This window comes from Epinephelus fuscoguttatus, linkage group LG20 (assembly GCF_011397635.1).
Source record: "Epinephelus fuscoguttatus linkage group LG20, E.fuscoguttatus.final_Chr_v1".
NCBI classification, from domain to species: domain Eukaryota; kingdom Metazoa; phylum Chordata; class Actinopteri; order Perciformes; family Serranidae; genus Epinephelus; species Epinephelus fuscoguttatus.
Window position 1 is genome coordinate 15,669,757 of NC_064771.1, and position 15,817 is coordinate 15,685,573.

Sequence of the window (15,817 nt, forward strand, 5' to 3'; positions counted from 1 at the left end):
TCTAATCCACTTCATGTCCTATACATAATATTCATGATCATTTGCTGCACCTACACGATGAGCTCCAGGATATGAAACTCTGAAAGCGCATCTTCTCTTAATTGAAGGTTATTAACTTATAGACTTAACGCTCTGCTACCTGGAGGTGAATAGGCCTCCCGGAGGCTACGACTAACAACAGTAATAAAAGGATTCCTCATCACTTTTGATGTTGAGGTTGGAGTGACTGTTTGTACAGTCACAGCACATTTTTGTGGTTGAAATATGTCAAGGCATGATCCAGGCTGAATGCAGCTTTACTATTTGGGTTTGTTTGGTTAAAATCTGATACTGAATTTAATGGGGTTTTTTTGGGTTTTTTTTTAAATAGAAGACCAAACATTTCATTATAAGCTGCATGTTATATTGGTGTTTGTACACTTCCACAGCAAATCCATCTGAGATGGTGGAGGGCATGTGGCTTGGTGTGACGGTGGCCAGTCAGAGAGACCACCCGGCAGGACGCGTGCTGGTGAGATGACACACACTGTTTTACTTTATAGTCAGTGTCACAGGTGGCATATTAGGAATATGGTGACATTTACTGTAACACTGAGGGGATGCAGGCTGAGACAAAACCCTTTGTATTTCAATATTTACTGTCACAGATGACAGTGTACTTGTTGTAACACATCTGTTATGGCTGGAAACTGCAAGCAGGCGTTTTTTTTTGTTTTTTTTTTCATTTTATTTCATTTTAAACCAGTTCTTCATCTATTGCTAGATTTTTACAAAAAAAAAAGATTTATTTGTTTTTAATTTTCATCCATTAAAATAAATGGCATATTTTGGCATAACGTCTTGTATTGTTTTATAAATATTAACAGTATTTGGTTTACAAAACCATAAAAATATGGAAGCCCCGAGAGGCAAATCTGAAAAAAAGAAAGAAAAAAACAGCTTCTGGTGATCTATTTTGTAAGTCTAATTTAAAATTTGTTTTGCCAGGATAGTCTTTCTAAGTCTTTTACATTTTTTTCCATCATGAAACAGGTGAAAAAAAAGTGGATTTTTTTTTTTTTGTCAGGATAATATTCTGTTTATTGTTGTAATACTCATTTTGGCCACAAGGGACTTACGTGCACCATTACCCATTATTCTAAATAGAGACATTCGTGTTTTCTTCCAGGTGAGTTTCAATTTTCATCATGTACTTTAAAGACAAGTATATATATAAATGTGAGCACGGACAAAAATAAAACTCACAAAACAAAGATGGTTTTAGAACTATGTAGAACGTCAGGTAGTCAGCCCCTTGTGGCCAAAATCAGTATTGCAGCAACAAACACCTAGATGATCCTGACAATAAAAACAATAGAAATTCAACCATCATTTTTTTCTTGTTTCACAGATGAAAAAAAAAAAAAGTAACCTGGCAAAACCTTTTTTCCCACCTGTTCTTAAGTCATAAACACATGAGAGAAAACAATTTAGGTCAGACTTAGGAAAATGGATCCCTTGAATTTTTTTTTCACTTGCCTTTTAGGGTTTCTGTAGAAAAGATTGCTTCACACACGGGGGACATTACTTGTTTTTTAGTTTCATGGGATTTTAATTTACGTAACAAGATTTTAGCCACTTTTTTAAATATTCAATTTGCATAATACAATAGTAAGTAAGACATTCATTTTCAATAATTAAAAGAGAATATATATTTTCGAAGAGAAGAGAACATTAGGGCCTCACAGTGGTGAAGTGGTTAGCATTGTCACCTCACAGCAAGAGGGTTCCTAGGGTGGGGAAGCCCTTCTGTGCAGAGTTTGCATGCTCTCCCCATGTCAGCATGGGTATTCTGCAGGTACTCCAGCTTCCTCCCACAGTCCAAACATCAGGTTAATTGGTGACTCTTAATTGGCCGTAGGTGAGACTGTGAGTGTGAATGGTCTCTATGTGTCAGCCCTGTGATAGTCTGGTGACCTGTCCAGGGTGTACCCTGCCTGGGATAGGTTCCAGTCCCCCCACAACCCTGAACAGGATAAGAGGTTACAGAAAATGAACAAATGAATGAGAACATTATCAGAGGAGGTTTGATACATTATAAGTTAGAGCATAAATAGTCCGTAACATCCCAAAACCCCACTCTTCTCTGGTGTCCAGGCATGCGGGCATCGCTATGTAAAGATCATCCAAGGTGGCAACGAGGAGCAGCGACGGATGACAGGAAAGTGTTATGTCAGGGGCAACGACCTGACCTATGACCCCAATGATCTCTGGCAAGAATACAATTATGAGGTCTGCAACCCCACCTTTGACATTGAGTATGAGGGCATGTGCAACATGGGCATCTCAGCCGGCATGACAGACACTGATGTGTACATCGGTGCTATAGGCAGCTACTTGTGGCAAGGTGAGCACGGAGGAGTTAACGCCAAAAAGAGTGTGTTTTGTTACTTAACATTGAAATAATGGGCTGGTTTCACAGACAGGGATTAAACCCTGTGCAAGTCTGCCAAATTCTAGCGTTAGTCTAACACTGGGATTATTCTCTGTCTGGGAAACCTGTCCATTGTGCATGAAGCAGACATAACATTGTTGTCTGTTCCTACTTTGTTATAAAGGAAATGTTCATGTAACGTGGAGGGATCCAGATCCAGCGAATGCCTGGGACACCTCAAGCAAAAACTTTGGACAGCTGAACAAACGATACAGTTATATGGGTAAATACACAGTATGTTTCTGCAAATGAATTCACTCTCCCATGGTTTCAATGTCTTTTAACCCTCCTATAGTCAGATGACTGTTTAACAGTGAATCTTAAATACTTTCCTTTGCAGGTTACTCAGTTCTTGAGGAGAAGAAGCTGCTGAGCCATGACGAATACACAGTAGTGACAGGGGCTCCCAGGAAAGATTCCAAGGGCTCTGTGATTTTTGGGAGAAAGGCTGTCGACGGCCTCAAGCCAGCGCTCATTATCCCCGGGGAACAAGTTGGCTCGTACTTTGGAAACAGCCTGGCTGTCACCGACCTCAACAATGACGAGTGCGTCTCTACACACCACACTGAGAACTGATGCTATCTGTATCTTTTTCATTTTTGTAGAGATTTAATTATGAAGATTTTTAATCAAATCTATATAGTATCCTCCAAATGAACAAAAATCAGTGAGTCAAAATGTCTTTCATTACAGGGGACCAAAACAAGCCAATTAAATAAGAAATATTCTTTCAGCCTAATGCCATATTTTAAAGGTCCAGTGTGCAGGATTTAGTGGGATCTGTTGGCAGAAATGCAATATAATATTCATAGCTATGTTTTCATCAGTTTAGAAATCACCTACAACTAAGAATCATTAGGTATTGGTTACCTTGAAATGAGTCGTTTATATCTACATATGGAGATAATGCCACGTTGTCTCTACGGCAGCCCAGAATGGACAAACCAAACACTGGCTCTAGATAGGGCCATTTGCGTTTTCACTTGGGCCACTGTAGCTCTCCTACACTCCTGGCAGACAGGAGACCACTATATGACACTGAAGTCTGTAGACGAGACCTTTAAGCACAAGTTGGAAAGGAAGGTGTTATGTTTGCATGCGTTAATGAGTTGTCTGTAATTTTATCTCTCGCTTTTGAGCTGCACCATGCTCAAATGCTCTGCAGCTATGATCTGCCTTGTTATGCGGAGAATGCGTGACGCTGATGTATGTGCGAGCTGAGATGAGCAAAGAAAACCTGTCCTTTCAACAGCTGAGATAAGGTGTTGATCATGACATCATGGTGAAATCATGTGTCTCCCTCAGTGCATGAGGGGGAACCGTGTTTGGTCTGTAGGATTTTAAGGAAGATGCAAGGAATATAATGTTTTTGTAAGTTCTCTTCTGGTATGTGTGTGTTTGTGCATGTATTTGTGTATTAAAGCATATTTTTGGATATCTCCTTTTCCTATTTCAGCTGGAATGATCTGATCGTGGGAGCCCCATTCTACTTTGACCGTATGAAGGATGAGGGAGGAGCAGTGTATATTTACATGAATGAGAATGGATCATTCCAAAACACTGCCACCATGGTGCTGAAGGGCCCATCGGCCTCTGCATTCGGCATAGCAGTGGCAGCCATTGGCGATATCAACCAAGATGGATTCCAAGGTATGAGGCATTTGTTTTACACTGACAGGGGGTGAACAACATAAAGTAAATACCTCATGGAAAAGATGAAATCACAGCTCAAACATTTGAAAAATAATTGCAGCTAAACTGCAAGTCTATTGAAAATAATGCGCTTCTAATTAAAGTCCGTTTTAGGAAGTGTTTCTATTATTTTGTCTACCCCTGTGTATACCACTGTATGTTAGAGGTGGTGCACTAATGTTCTGCTGTGAACAGTATGGTAAAGAGGAAGCAGTCAGTTCCCCATGATTGATTTTTATGCACTGTTGCTAAGCAATTACCTCAGCAGGAGAAAGGTAATGTACTGTGTTGCATTCAGACTGCATAAAAGCTGCACAAAATTGCTACCTTTGGCAATTTGCGATCCTTCAGTAGTGCAATGCTGCCACCTAGTAGGTTAATATATGCCATGCACAGACCTCCCTATGCTTCCTCTTAGTAACCTGCCTCCTCATGTAACTTTTTATATTTTACTCCATTGTTTCTGTCTGCAGACTTTGCAGTGGGAGCTCCATTCCACGACACAGGAAAGGTCTACATATGGATGGGAAGTAAAAAGGGAATCTCAAAGGAGCCCAGTCAGGTAACATTTAACTTCCTACCACAGATGCACTTCACACATAGAAAGGGCCCAGATGTATTGTGTTGCAATCCCGTGTGTCATTGTCGCCCTCTGCAGGTGATCGAGGGGAAGTCAGTGGGAAGTGGAGGATTCCGCACCTTTGGCTACTCCATCAATGGAGGGATGGACATGGATGACAACAGTTACCCGGACATCTTGGTTGGCTCTTTGGACGACCGCGTGGCCCTGCTCAGGTAGAAATAAGAGACAAAACAAAAATATGAAGTTGTTGGGTGAAAATTTGATATTATAATGGGTTCATGTGTTCGGAAATAATTGTTATATTTATGTTTAACACAGGTATTTTGAAACCTAAATAATATACTGTAACCTGGGTTGTTTACAGGGCTCGACCAGTCGTCCACTTAACTACTAACTTCAGTGTCAAGCCAGACACTGTAGACCCAAATCAGTGTGGGAGCTCACCATGGTGAGATGTCTTCTCAGAATATCTCATTCTGAAGCTGGTGTGTTCAGTGTTGCATGAAAATAAATAAATATATTTTTATTTGTGTCTTACAGCATCACAGCGAAACTGTGTATGTCTTTCACTCTGAGCAATGGAAACAAAGACTTTAAGAAAAATGCCAGTAAGCGGACCTTCTTTACTTTAACTACTGATTATCTTCAATGACAATAAATGAATAATAATTTCAAATTGATATACCACCTTGCTGGATGCTTGTTATATTCTCCAAAACTGCTGTATTAATTAGTAATTAATAACACGTGAACTGGCTGCAGTTTTCTATAATGTGCTGTATGTGTTTCTGCTTTGTAAAGCGGTGAAGTACACGGTGGAGGCCGACGTGCTGAGGATAAGAAGCGCTCGTGTTCGTTTTAAGGACAGTAATGATGACACATACACCGGCTTCCTGAACCTGCCATCCTCCAAAAAAAATTGTCAAACTCTGAAACTATTTGTAGTGGTAACGTCTTTTTAATTTGTAAATGTTTATTTACTGCTATGGACAGGGTGCTGGCACCCAATAATCATGTGCTTATGAAGACTAATGTAAGACTCTTGGATGATTCTACAGACACCTTTGAGGGACAAACTGGAGCCAGTGATCTTTAACCTCAGCGTGTCCTTACATGAACAAAAACCTAAAGCAAGACGCTCCCTGCAGAACCTGGACTCGTACCCAATCCTCAGCCAGGAGCAGAAAGTCACCGAAAGAGCTGAGGTATGGAGTGATGCATTCACTCAACTCTCAGGTTGGGAATCTTTAGGCCTGATTCAATATTTTCTGATTCAAAGGGCTATGATGCCATTATAAAATGATTATTAATGCATCTTGAGTCATCAAAATCTCTAATTTCCATACATTATTTATTTTTTCTCCCCCACCCCACTACACTTAAAAATACACTGAAGCACATGTATGTGATAGTCCCTGTTTAAGTTAAAAGGTATTATTATTTTGTCTGTTTCCTGCAGATTCACTTTCAGAAGGAGTGTGGTTCAGACAACAAATGTAGCAGCAACCTGCAGCTGACGGCCCAGTTTGGCGATGAACATGAAAATCCTTACCCCAGGTAAAGTTAAATTCTGCATAATGAAGCCTCTTTGACCGATAAGGGTTTCTAAAGCTATTACAGAAAACTTTTTAATGAATGTCACAAGTAGCTTTTTGAGGGACGTTTGGGAAATGTGTTTATTTGCATGTCTCTACAGTAAGTATGAAGCTAGCAACAGCAGCTGGTTCACATAGCTTTGCATAAAGGCTGGAGAAAGGGATATAGCATGTTAGCCTATATATTGTATGTGTAATCCATATTGGACAGAGCACAGGCTAGCTGGTTCCCCTTGTTTCCAGTCTTTGTGCTAAGCTAAGCTCTCCTAGCTGTCATTGCCACATGCTTCCAACAGAAACAATACCTGGATATAGATAATGATGTAAATGTATCAATAATACAAAAAAAAAAAGATTGTTAAACAATGAGTAAAGAAATAATATCCGTCATGTTGTCCCTGTATCTTTGTGTCCAGGCAAGGGAAATTCCAGAAACTTCAGTTCAACAGCTCTATAAAGATAATAGCGATGATGGTGGAGGTTACCAACTTTCCTGCTCCAGGGAAGCTGGCTGAAGACGCCCACCAGGCCACGCTCAACATCACCGTCCCTAATGCACTGAGTTACTCTGGCGTCAGGGCCTCGGTATGTCCACTGGAGGGCAGCAGACGACTGCGAGACCTCCACGCATTAAACATTTCCTCATGCCATGTGTTGCATTGCACTGTTAATTCATTATGTTTGTGTGTCTTTGGAATTTAATCCTTTTGTTCACTTTCTTAATATTCTGATTGTGTGTTCAGGACCATGACGTACAGTGCAGTTCAGATGACGCAGTGATTTGTGAGCTGGGGAATCCACTAAAAGGCAACGAAAAGGTTCGTTCAAATTGATTTTCTCTCAGAGATGGTGCGTTTTTTCCTCTGCTGAGATGAGTTTGACACCTCTCATTCTCTTGCTTCCATCATCAGGTCGCACTAACCCTCAGGTTTGAGACCTCAGGGATCGATTTGTACACAGACGAGATTGAGTCCCAGCTGCTTCTGTCCACGTAAGAGCTTAACATCGATACATGATTGTACTGATATCAAAGGCTTGGGTTGCAGTTTTGATTCCACAGCATGGACAGATTATGCAAATATGCAAAAGGCCCCATCACATCTCTGACACAGGAGCAAGACACACAGATTTTGTGGTGGTTTTGTGCCTCTTTGTGGTCATTTTTTGTCTCCTTGTGGTTGTCTTATGCCTCTTTGAGGTACTTTTGTCTCTTTTAGTCATTTTGTGTCCCCTTGTGGTTGTTTTGTGTCTTCTTGTAGTCATTTGGGTCCCCTTTGAGGTAACTCTGTGTCTTATTGATGTAATTTGGGGTCTTCTTTGGTCTTTTTGTATCACTTTGTGGTCATTTTGTGTCTTCTCGTAGTTGTTTTCTGTCTCTTGTAGTTGTTTTGGGTTTCTTTATGGTTGTTTTGTGTCTCCTTGTGGTTGTTTTGTGTCTTCTTGTAGTCATTTGGGTCCCCCTTGAGGTAACACTGTGTCTTATTGATGTAATTTGGGGTCTTATTTGGTGTTTTTGTATCACTTTGTTATCATTTTCTGTCTTCTAGTAGTTGTTTTGTGTCTCTTGTAGTTGTTTTGTGTTTCTTTGTGGTTGTTTTGTGTATTTTTTTTTTAGTTTTTTGGTTCCCCTTTTAAAGCAGGGTTGGCAACCAGTGGCTTCAGACCCTCTCTGTTGGCTCCCTGTGTCTTTGACATATTATTATATGGAAATTGATGCAGTTATTTTTTAAAATTCAGATTTTCATTTGTCATTTTTGCAGGCCTGAAGAAATGATTGCCTTATACAACTGTAAAAATGAGTAGCCCGTACATTGAATTAAAAAACGTTTTAATGTTTCGTCAATTAAAATGTGCATCATACGTCTACGACCTGGTGCCTTTCCCTCTAAATTTTGCTGAACTTCAGTAGTGGTTGCGAGCCTGGAGTCTCTAGCAAGGCTAGCTATGGATTCCAAATCCAAATAAGTGAAAGTCTTTTAATTTGATAGTGTGTGGACAAATTAATTTGCTTTCACCACAGACGCTGCAAAGTTATAGTAATAAATAATTGGAAAGAGCCCACTGCAGGGTAGTCACTTTGTAGTAAATCATATAAATGAATCCTCGTTTAGACCTATTTGTAATGTTGATGGGCTAGTTTAGACTTATTTGGCTGTTAGTTTATTCAGATATGTTTTGCGGCTTTTCTTTTCTTGGCCAATGATGGCTCTTTTAACCTCCTGAGACCCTGTGTCCTCATATGAGGACATTGCATTGTGAGCTTATACTTCATTTTACTTAGCTTAGACCCGTTGTCCTCGTTCATGGACCCTTTTTTGTGCCTTCTAGTGGTAGTAAGAGCATAATACATTAATCCATGTAAAAGTCAGAAAGTCAGTCTGCAGCCAAACTCGACACAAAATTGGACAACGTCCGAAACCTGAACAAATTTTCTGATTGAAACTTGTTTATTTATGATTAATAATGTTTGTAGTTTGATATGGCAACAAATGGAAGTGCTAGAAATACTGCTATGGAAATACTCATTTGAAGACATTGGGATTTTATTATTGTCTCATTTGAGGACATTGGGACTTAATTATTGTTGACAATGTTTACTTTTTTTATACTCATTGGGTCCTATTGATCCAAAATAGCTAGAAGAAATTAAAAATGTATCCCAAACAAAAGTTCAGGTCTCATGTGCATTACTTTCCCATTGGACATTTTGCAAGGGGAGGCCAGAGGGCCTCCTGATAATTTGGGCCCCTGGGAAGGCCTGTTCATTAATCCATCCATGTTCTACAGTTTAGCATTTTGTAGCTGTTCTTATTAGTGATTTTTTTAAGTTTAATGTTTTAAGTGGCTCTAATGGGTTCTGATATAATCACTAAATATTACTCTGGCTCACAATGTTGTAATAAGTGTTGTATCTCCAGTGTTAGTGAGCAGAGTGACCTGAAGCCTGTGCCTGTGGCCCTGCTGATTGAAAACACCATCAACCCCGCCTTCTCCATGTGAGTCCCATTACCTAACATGACATTCTGTATATACAGTAAAGAGTGCAGAAATACAATAGTAGAGTACAGAGGACAATAATTCTTAACTGTCACCCCATTCAGAGCAAAACCGCTGGTGTCAACAGAATTTAGTGGGACGGTGATGGGCGAGTCAGCCATGGTCAACACCAGTGACGTGGGCAGTCTGGTGGAGTTCACCTTCGAAGTGAGTCACCTCCACCGCTCAGACTATATTAGACCTCCAGGACTGTATATTGCATCTATAATATGTGTGCTGCCCACATTTCCATCATCTCCACCCTGTCTTTGAAGCCCAAACTTTCATTCTTCAGAAGTTTAATATTGCGTGGGGAAGGAATTGTTATGTGCGCCATGGTTTGTGGTGTAAGCATGACCAGGGGTGGATACTATTTAGGGGTTGCAAGTCACAGTCAGGCCCTGACTGTTATTTCACACCATATTGTTATGTCACACCATCTGTTTGATTTCTACTGAAGTTTACTTTTTGTCTATGTTTTTTTTTTACTACTAGGTGGACATGCTGGGACAGCCCCTGGGAGACGTGGGAACTCTGGCTGTGGAGTTTGAGTGGCCCTTTGAGGTAGCCAACGGCAAGTGGCTGCTGTACCTGACGGAGATTGTTGTTAAAGGGCAATCAGAGACGGAATGTAACTCTACTGAACGAGTTGTCAACGTGCTTAACCTAACGGTAAGGCCTTTTTTGAGGCTTTGGTTTAGAGCCACAGTATGCTTCTTTTCCTCATGAGCCAATTGATATGTGTTGTAGGAAAAAGAGATGACCGTAATCAGACGTTGGTCAAAAAAGTGTGTCGGGTGCCTCTTGGAAAACAGGGAAAAACAGGATAAACAGGAAAGCAATCCAGGCACTCCAAAATAAAAGACAAAAATAGCTTATATCAACAAGGAAGGGGATATTAAAAGCCTTTATTGCAGTGGCTAAATCATTTAAGGAGCCAACATGTTTCAACCCCTGTAGGTCTTGTGCCCAAAATCTTTTCCCTTTTCAAACAGATACTGAAGATGCAGACTGTGTGTGGAAAATACACACAAATATTGCCAGTGATTCAGCTCGCTGTAAACCACATGAAAACATCTAGGGCTCATATTCAGGCCTTTGATAAATGCCATGCCTTTTCCATCTAATCTTTCCTGTTTCTGTGTACCGTCAACTATGCAAAAGCTTTTCTGCTCTTTCATTTTTTTTGCAGCTTACTCCTGCCCACACCCAAGACATACGCACATCCCAAAATTACTGAAAAGCCACCAACATGGTCACATATAAACAGAGAGGTACCTACTGGCTTTAATGAAAGCCTTGAACCTAAAACATTGTGTCTGCAGCCATGCTAGCATCTCTGTGAAGCTGGCACAGCAGCACTTTGAGCTAAATGCTAACGCTAGCAGCTCTGTCAGTGATAACATACTAGAATTTAACAGGTGCACTGTTCACTGTGTTCACCATCTTAGTTTGTTAGCATGCAGCTTATGCTAATTAGCAGGGGATGTTTGCCCCCCCCCAAAAAAAAGGAAAAGGGGCCTTCTGTGGCCACTCACATTGGCCCTTAAACAGTCCCTTCAGGATTTTGTGATGTTGAGAACACAGCAATTGAAGCAAATTTAGCCAATCCCTTGAATTCTGCGGGACCTTGCAATTTTGTCCAATCACGGCAACATGTTCAGTTGCAAGTCAAAGCCACATTTGCGATATCACAAGCACTGTCATAAAAACAGACTGTGATTACAATAAAATGCAAAGACAGGGATTTTATTCCTTTTTGAAAATGTACAGCTGCACAACATGTAAATGAAAAATGATATAGAATTAATAGCAAGGCTGTATGTCACGTTTTGGACATAGCGCTGGAGCTACAGAGGCTTAAATGTTTGCAGCACAGGACACAAAACTATAACATGACTATAAAATATAATGTAGGCCTGAACCATTGTGGTTAGGAACAATTAAAAATCTTTGTAGGGGAAGTTAAAAAGTCATGTTCCATGACCTTTCAAAGGAATCTTGTGCTGGAAAATGATTCAAATCTTTTTTATTTATTTAGGTTGTTAATCTTTTTTATGCACATGGCATCAACAGAGAGGCCTAGGGAGGGAAGGAGCAAGAGACACTTTGGCCTCATTATATCTGTCTTGTATATAAAATGCCTGTGTTGTCGCTGCATGTTTAAACAGATCTGTCGTCTGCATCCAGGCGCTGTCTCCATGTCAAAAAATAGACTAACAAGAAGAACAGTGATGCGCTATGATCCACCTCACACACAAACTAGCAGCGCAGCGCTGGATTGTATGTTTCTTACTGCGCTCATTTCATTCATCTCACAGACTGATTAGATGTAGCATGTGCAACATATAGACCAATGTGGCACTGTAGACTGATTAACAGACAGATTAAAAAGAGTGGCAGCTCTGTGTCTCTCTGAGTGATGCTGGAGAACTTGTGAGTGAGTGTGAGAGAGGAGAGATGAACACTGTTATGTAACTCAACTTGACCCTATATCAATATAAACAGAATTGTCTAAATTTATGTCGTGATTGAAAATATATCGTTTATTTTATCACCCAACGGTTATTTACAGGTTAAAAGACGGTTCTCCTGTCAGTGTGACAGATGTTAACTGTAATGTTAATCGGATGTTAATCATACTGCGGGGCTTCTGCCCATGGATGTATTAAAAACCTGGATACACTGTTGGAGGTGTGACCCCGTTCATTCATATGAAAGTGCTCAGTAGCGCATGAAGAAAAAGTTGGATTTCTGCAGTATGAAATTACCCAGATGATCGGCGCTCCTTCTGCATCATTGGGCCTACAGAGCAAGCGCACTACTTCCGGTTAAATGCTTCACTAACTTGAATGGACTTTTCAAATGTTATTGGACTGAATGGATTAAATCCTGATAGTGAAACGAGTCATACGATGTTAAAAAAATGTATTCACTAATCTACAGATGTCTCTTTCCCAATGTAGCTCCATGGGAAAAAGTATTTTTGCACCCCATGGCATCATGTGACAGACTCGGGAGTGGTAATGCCACTGTTAGACCACTACCAAAATTGTCTTCAAAGCACTTCTTGGGGACCTTCTGCCCACACGGCAAAATATGACAAGTAGTGATGAGACCACATTGTGTTGTGTTAGCTTGTTCTAACCAGGCAGAGAGAGCAAGAGGAGAGCCTCTCATGGGGACGGTCCTTAGTGCTGCATCGAGCGGCATTAAAGCCCTTTTTACACAGAGCGCGCAAAGCGCAGACCTCCACCGATGAACCCATTCATTGTGTATGTGCTACTGCGGCGCAAGAGCGCACCGCTCTGCCGCCAAGCTGAGCGGCGTGCGAGAGGGCGCATACTACGACATCTGCGCCCCGCCAGCCTGTGCTCGAATTGAACATTTTTTAATTTGTGACGACACCTCAGCGCGTCCAATAGCAGAGAAGAGTCTGAAGTAGACCCGGAATCGGTCACCATGGAGCTGTAGCTCCTGAACGAGCCTGTACTCCCTCAAATCCTGTCTTGCGCGCCTTACTCTCCTCTTGCTCTGCGCCCTACCCCGCGGTGGGCGCCGCGAAAATCGCGCTGTGTGTGAAAGAGGCTTAACAAACTAACTGATTGGTGGCAATCAGCTGAATCGGGCCCTTTCTGGCTACCGTATGACAGCCGGATACAGTTAGTTAGGACATTCGGTAGCTTCTTGTAACTGTCATATGTACAATGATAGGTGTAACCAACAGCACAACAATCAGGGTCCTGATGGGCCTCTTTGCGTGGGCCTCCCAAGAGTCTAGGATTGCCACTGCTAATTAGCACTGAACACAAAGTATAGCTGAGGCTGATGGGCACGATGTTGCCGTGCTGCTTGCATGGCTAACGACTGTGTGACAGTCAGTCTCAGTTTAATTCTGTTGGTTTTACTGCTCAGATACCTTTGGGTAATGTAACAGTGCACTTGATGAATTTCACTGAAGCAAGATGAAATGTACTTTGCTGCCATTGTGCTGTCCACAGGCTTGTTACGTGAGCTGTAATTCATCCTGACATGAGTGTAAACTGAAGCAGCCTGTGCAGTACGAGTAAATGTCAGTGGTAGAAAAGGGGTGTGAAAATGGCCTTAAAGCCAAACCACAGATGTTCAGAAATACATTTCGGAAAAAAACATGCGTCGTCGCCACTTAGACCTCACAGAGCCACAAATAGAAAGTCATAACGTGTGCGGCCTAGATATAGACAGTAAAAATGACAGTGCTATTCTGAGAAGAATTTAGTAATGTTTTTATCAAGACCAGTAATTACCACGAGCCCTCTGATGTCATGTCTCTGTCTCATCTGCTTCCTTCTCCCATGTTCCCTTCTCCCTCTCTTGTCTTCCAGTTGTCAGAGAGTGGGCGAAAACGTACTAAACGACAGATCGTGGTGGATGATGTCGACGATACAACAAAGCCACATATTAATGAGCCACAGGCAGCCATCAAGCTGCTCACGCCTCGCAGAGAGACCTACCTGTTGGTAAGAAATGGATGTGCCGCATGAAGCGCTCTGATCAAAGTCAGTAGGATTCACCCTTTGGGGATGACGTATACATACCAAATGTCATGCAGTCTTTCTAATTGTTGCAGAGATATTTCAGTCTGGTATCCTGACTGTAGCGTGGCTAGGACCCCGTAGCAACAGCCTACTTTAACTTCACATGTACTGAAGTAAACAGCATTATCACTGGGTACAGAAGTGAATCTTCTTCTGTACTGGCTGTCTCCCAGAACCTTGAATTCCTATACCAGTGTTACTTACTTTAAAGGGATAGTTCAGTTTTTTGAAGAGGGGTTGTATTAGGTACTGATCCATAGACAGTTTATTACATATATAATGTTATTGTGGAAAGAGTCTATGAAACTACATTTCCGAGTTTGATTTTAGATGACAAAATCTGCTGGAAACCTCAGATCACTTACGTAAGAACAAAGCTGGCAGAGCGTTACAGTTCTGGGGAAAACAAAACACATACTGGACCATAAATCACTGCACATTCTGTATTCATAGCTTGTACTACCATGATTGAATTACTATGTGGAAGTTTGGGCCAACACTTACAAAAACAACTTATAACCATTATGCATCCTCCAGAAGAGAGCAGTCAAGACAGTACACAATGTGGAGTACAGGGAACACATGAACACACTGTTTTTAAAGTCACATGCATTGAAATTTTTAGATCTGGTCAAATTTAAAACTGCAATGGTCATGTTTACGTAACAACTAAGAAGAGTCTGTGTATTTCAGTGTATGGGATGGACTTTTGGAATGGCCTGCATGAGTTGAAAACAAAGTACAAAAATAAATCAACTCATAAAACTATACAAAAAGATATTTTTTGCACAGATGAGGAAACGTTGTGTTAGGGGAGTGCATATTTATTTTATTACTTATTTATTTAATTGGGTGGTTAATAGACTGGGGATAGTTGTATATTAGCTTTGAATAAATTTGGGAATTTGTTGAAATAATATAGTTAGATGTAAGAAAGAAAGAGATGTAAGAAAAGGGTAGATTAACTTCTACCTACTCTTCTTCAGACAGTTATCTTTGTCATGCTTGTTTTTTTATGATGTTTTTTTCTTTATTTTGGTTTGAAATAAAGCCATTCATTCACATATAGTAGATGTCAGTTGGCACGCCCTCAGTTTGGAGAAGCAGACAGTAGTCCAGCATGGAAGCTAAGCAGTCTACTGTTGTGGTGGAGTCAGCAACAAAATTTATTTTAGCCACCTAAAAAAGTCCCACATAAAAAATAAAAAAAATAAATAAAAAATCTTTATCAGTTTAAGTGTATGCTATATTTAGAATATTTGGTAACACTTTACTTGAAGGTATCTATATAAATATGTAAAGTGTTAAGTGAATATTTTAACTGCTTTACCTCAATGTCAGAGAGAGTCCAACAAGAAAATGAAGCTGTTATAAATTCTCTCTTTAAAGCCAGACTCCATTGAGAAAAACAGCGATTTAACAATGCTGAACGCAGATGCTGCTGGTCTACTTCTGCCTCAAATAGTTATTTTGTTTGTGTTACTGTGGCACTTTGGTGTTTAAAACGGTTACTTCAGATTCACCAAAGACAGACAATGACACAGAATAACTAACCTATCGAAGCTGGGGTAGACCAGCAGCTCCTGTGTTAAGCACGCTAAAATGACTGTTTTTGTCAATGGAGTCTGGTAGTTTGATGAGCACATAGATTGGGAACTGAAGCCGTTAACAGCTTTCCTGTCCAAATTTGTGCTGTCTGACAGAAGAGTAAAGCAGTGAAAATATTCTCTTGAAGGTTTTTTTAGGTTGGTCTTAAAAATATGTCTTGTGCTGATCCTCATCAACAGCACTACATTGCTTAGCTTCTGTGTCAGACTTCAGCCTGCTTCTCCAAACTGGGAGTGTGCCGACTGTCATCTAC

General features: G+C 40.7%; 1 protein-coding gene across 1 annotated transcript in view; it reads left to right on the forward strand.

The window, feature by feature from the left end:
* itga3b (integrin, alpha 3b) overlaps positions 1-15,817 on the forward strand; it is a 43,277-nt gene that overhangs the window by 24,118 nt on the left and 3,342 nt on the right. The window contains exons 3-21 of the mRNA XM_049563502.1: positions 429-511; positions 2,137-2,386; positions 2,598-2,696; positions 2,814-3,018; positions 3,930-4,123; positions 4,639-4,727; positions 4,824-4,960; positions 5,113-5,196; positions 5,289-5,356; positions 5,550-5,695; positions 5,807-5,953; positions 6,208-6,305; positions 6,760-6,928; positions 7,087-7,161; positions 7,255-7,334; positions 9,262-9,339; positions 9,445-9,547; positions 9,875-10,051; positions 13,744-13,878. Of these exons, the coding sequence (XP_049419459.1) occupies positions 429-511; positions 2,137-2,386; positions 2,598-2,696; positions 2,814-3,018; positions 3,930-4,123; positions 4,639-4,727; positions 4,824-4,960; positions 5,113-5,196; positions 5,289-5,356; positions 5,550-5,695; positions 5,807-5,953; positions 6,208-6,305; positions 6,760-6,928; positions 7,087-7,161; positions 7,255-7,334; positions 9,262-9,339; positions 9,445-9,547; positions 9,875-10,051; positions 13,744-13,878 (2,417 nt within the window). The remainder of the gene's footprint in view (positions 1-428; positions 512-2,136; positions 2,387-2,597; positions 2,697-2,813; positions 3,019-3,929; positions 4,124-4,638; positions 4,728-4,823; positions 4,961-5,112; positions 5,197-5,288; positions 5,357-5,549; positions 5,696-5,806; positions 5,954-6,207; positions 6,306-6,759; positions 6,929-7,086; positions 7,162-7,254; positions 7,335-9,261; positions 9,340-9,444; positions 9,548-9,874; positions 10,052-13,743; positions 13,879-15,817) is intronic.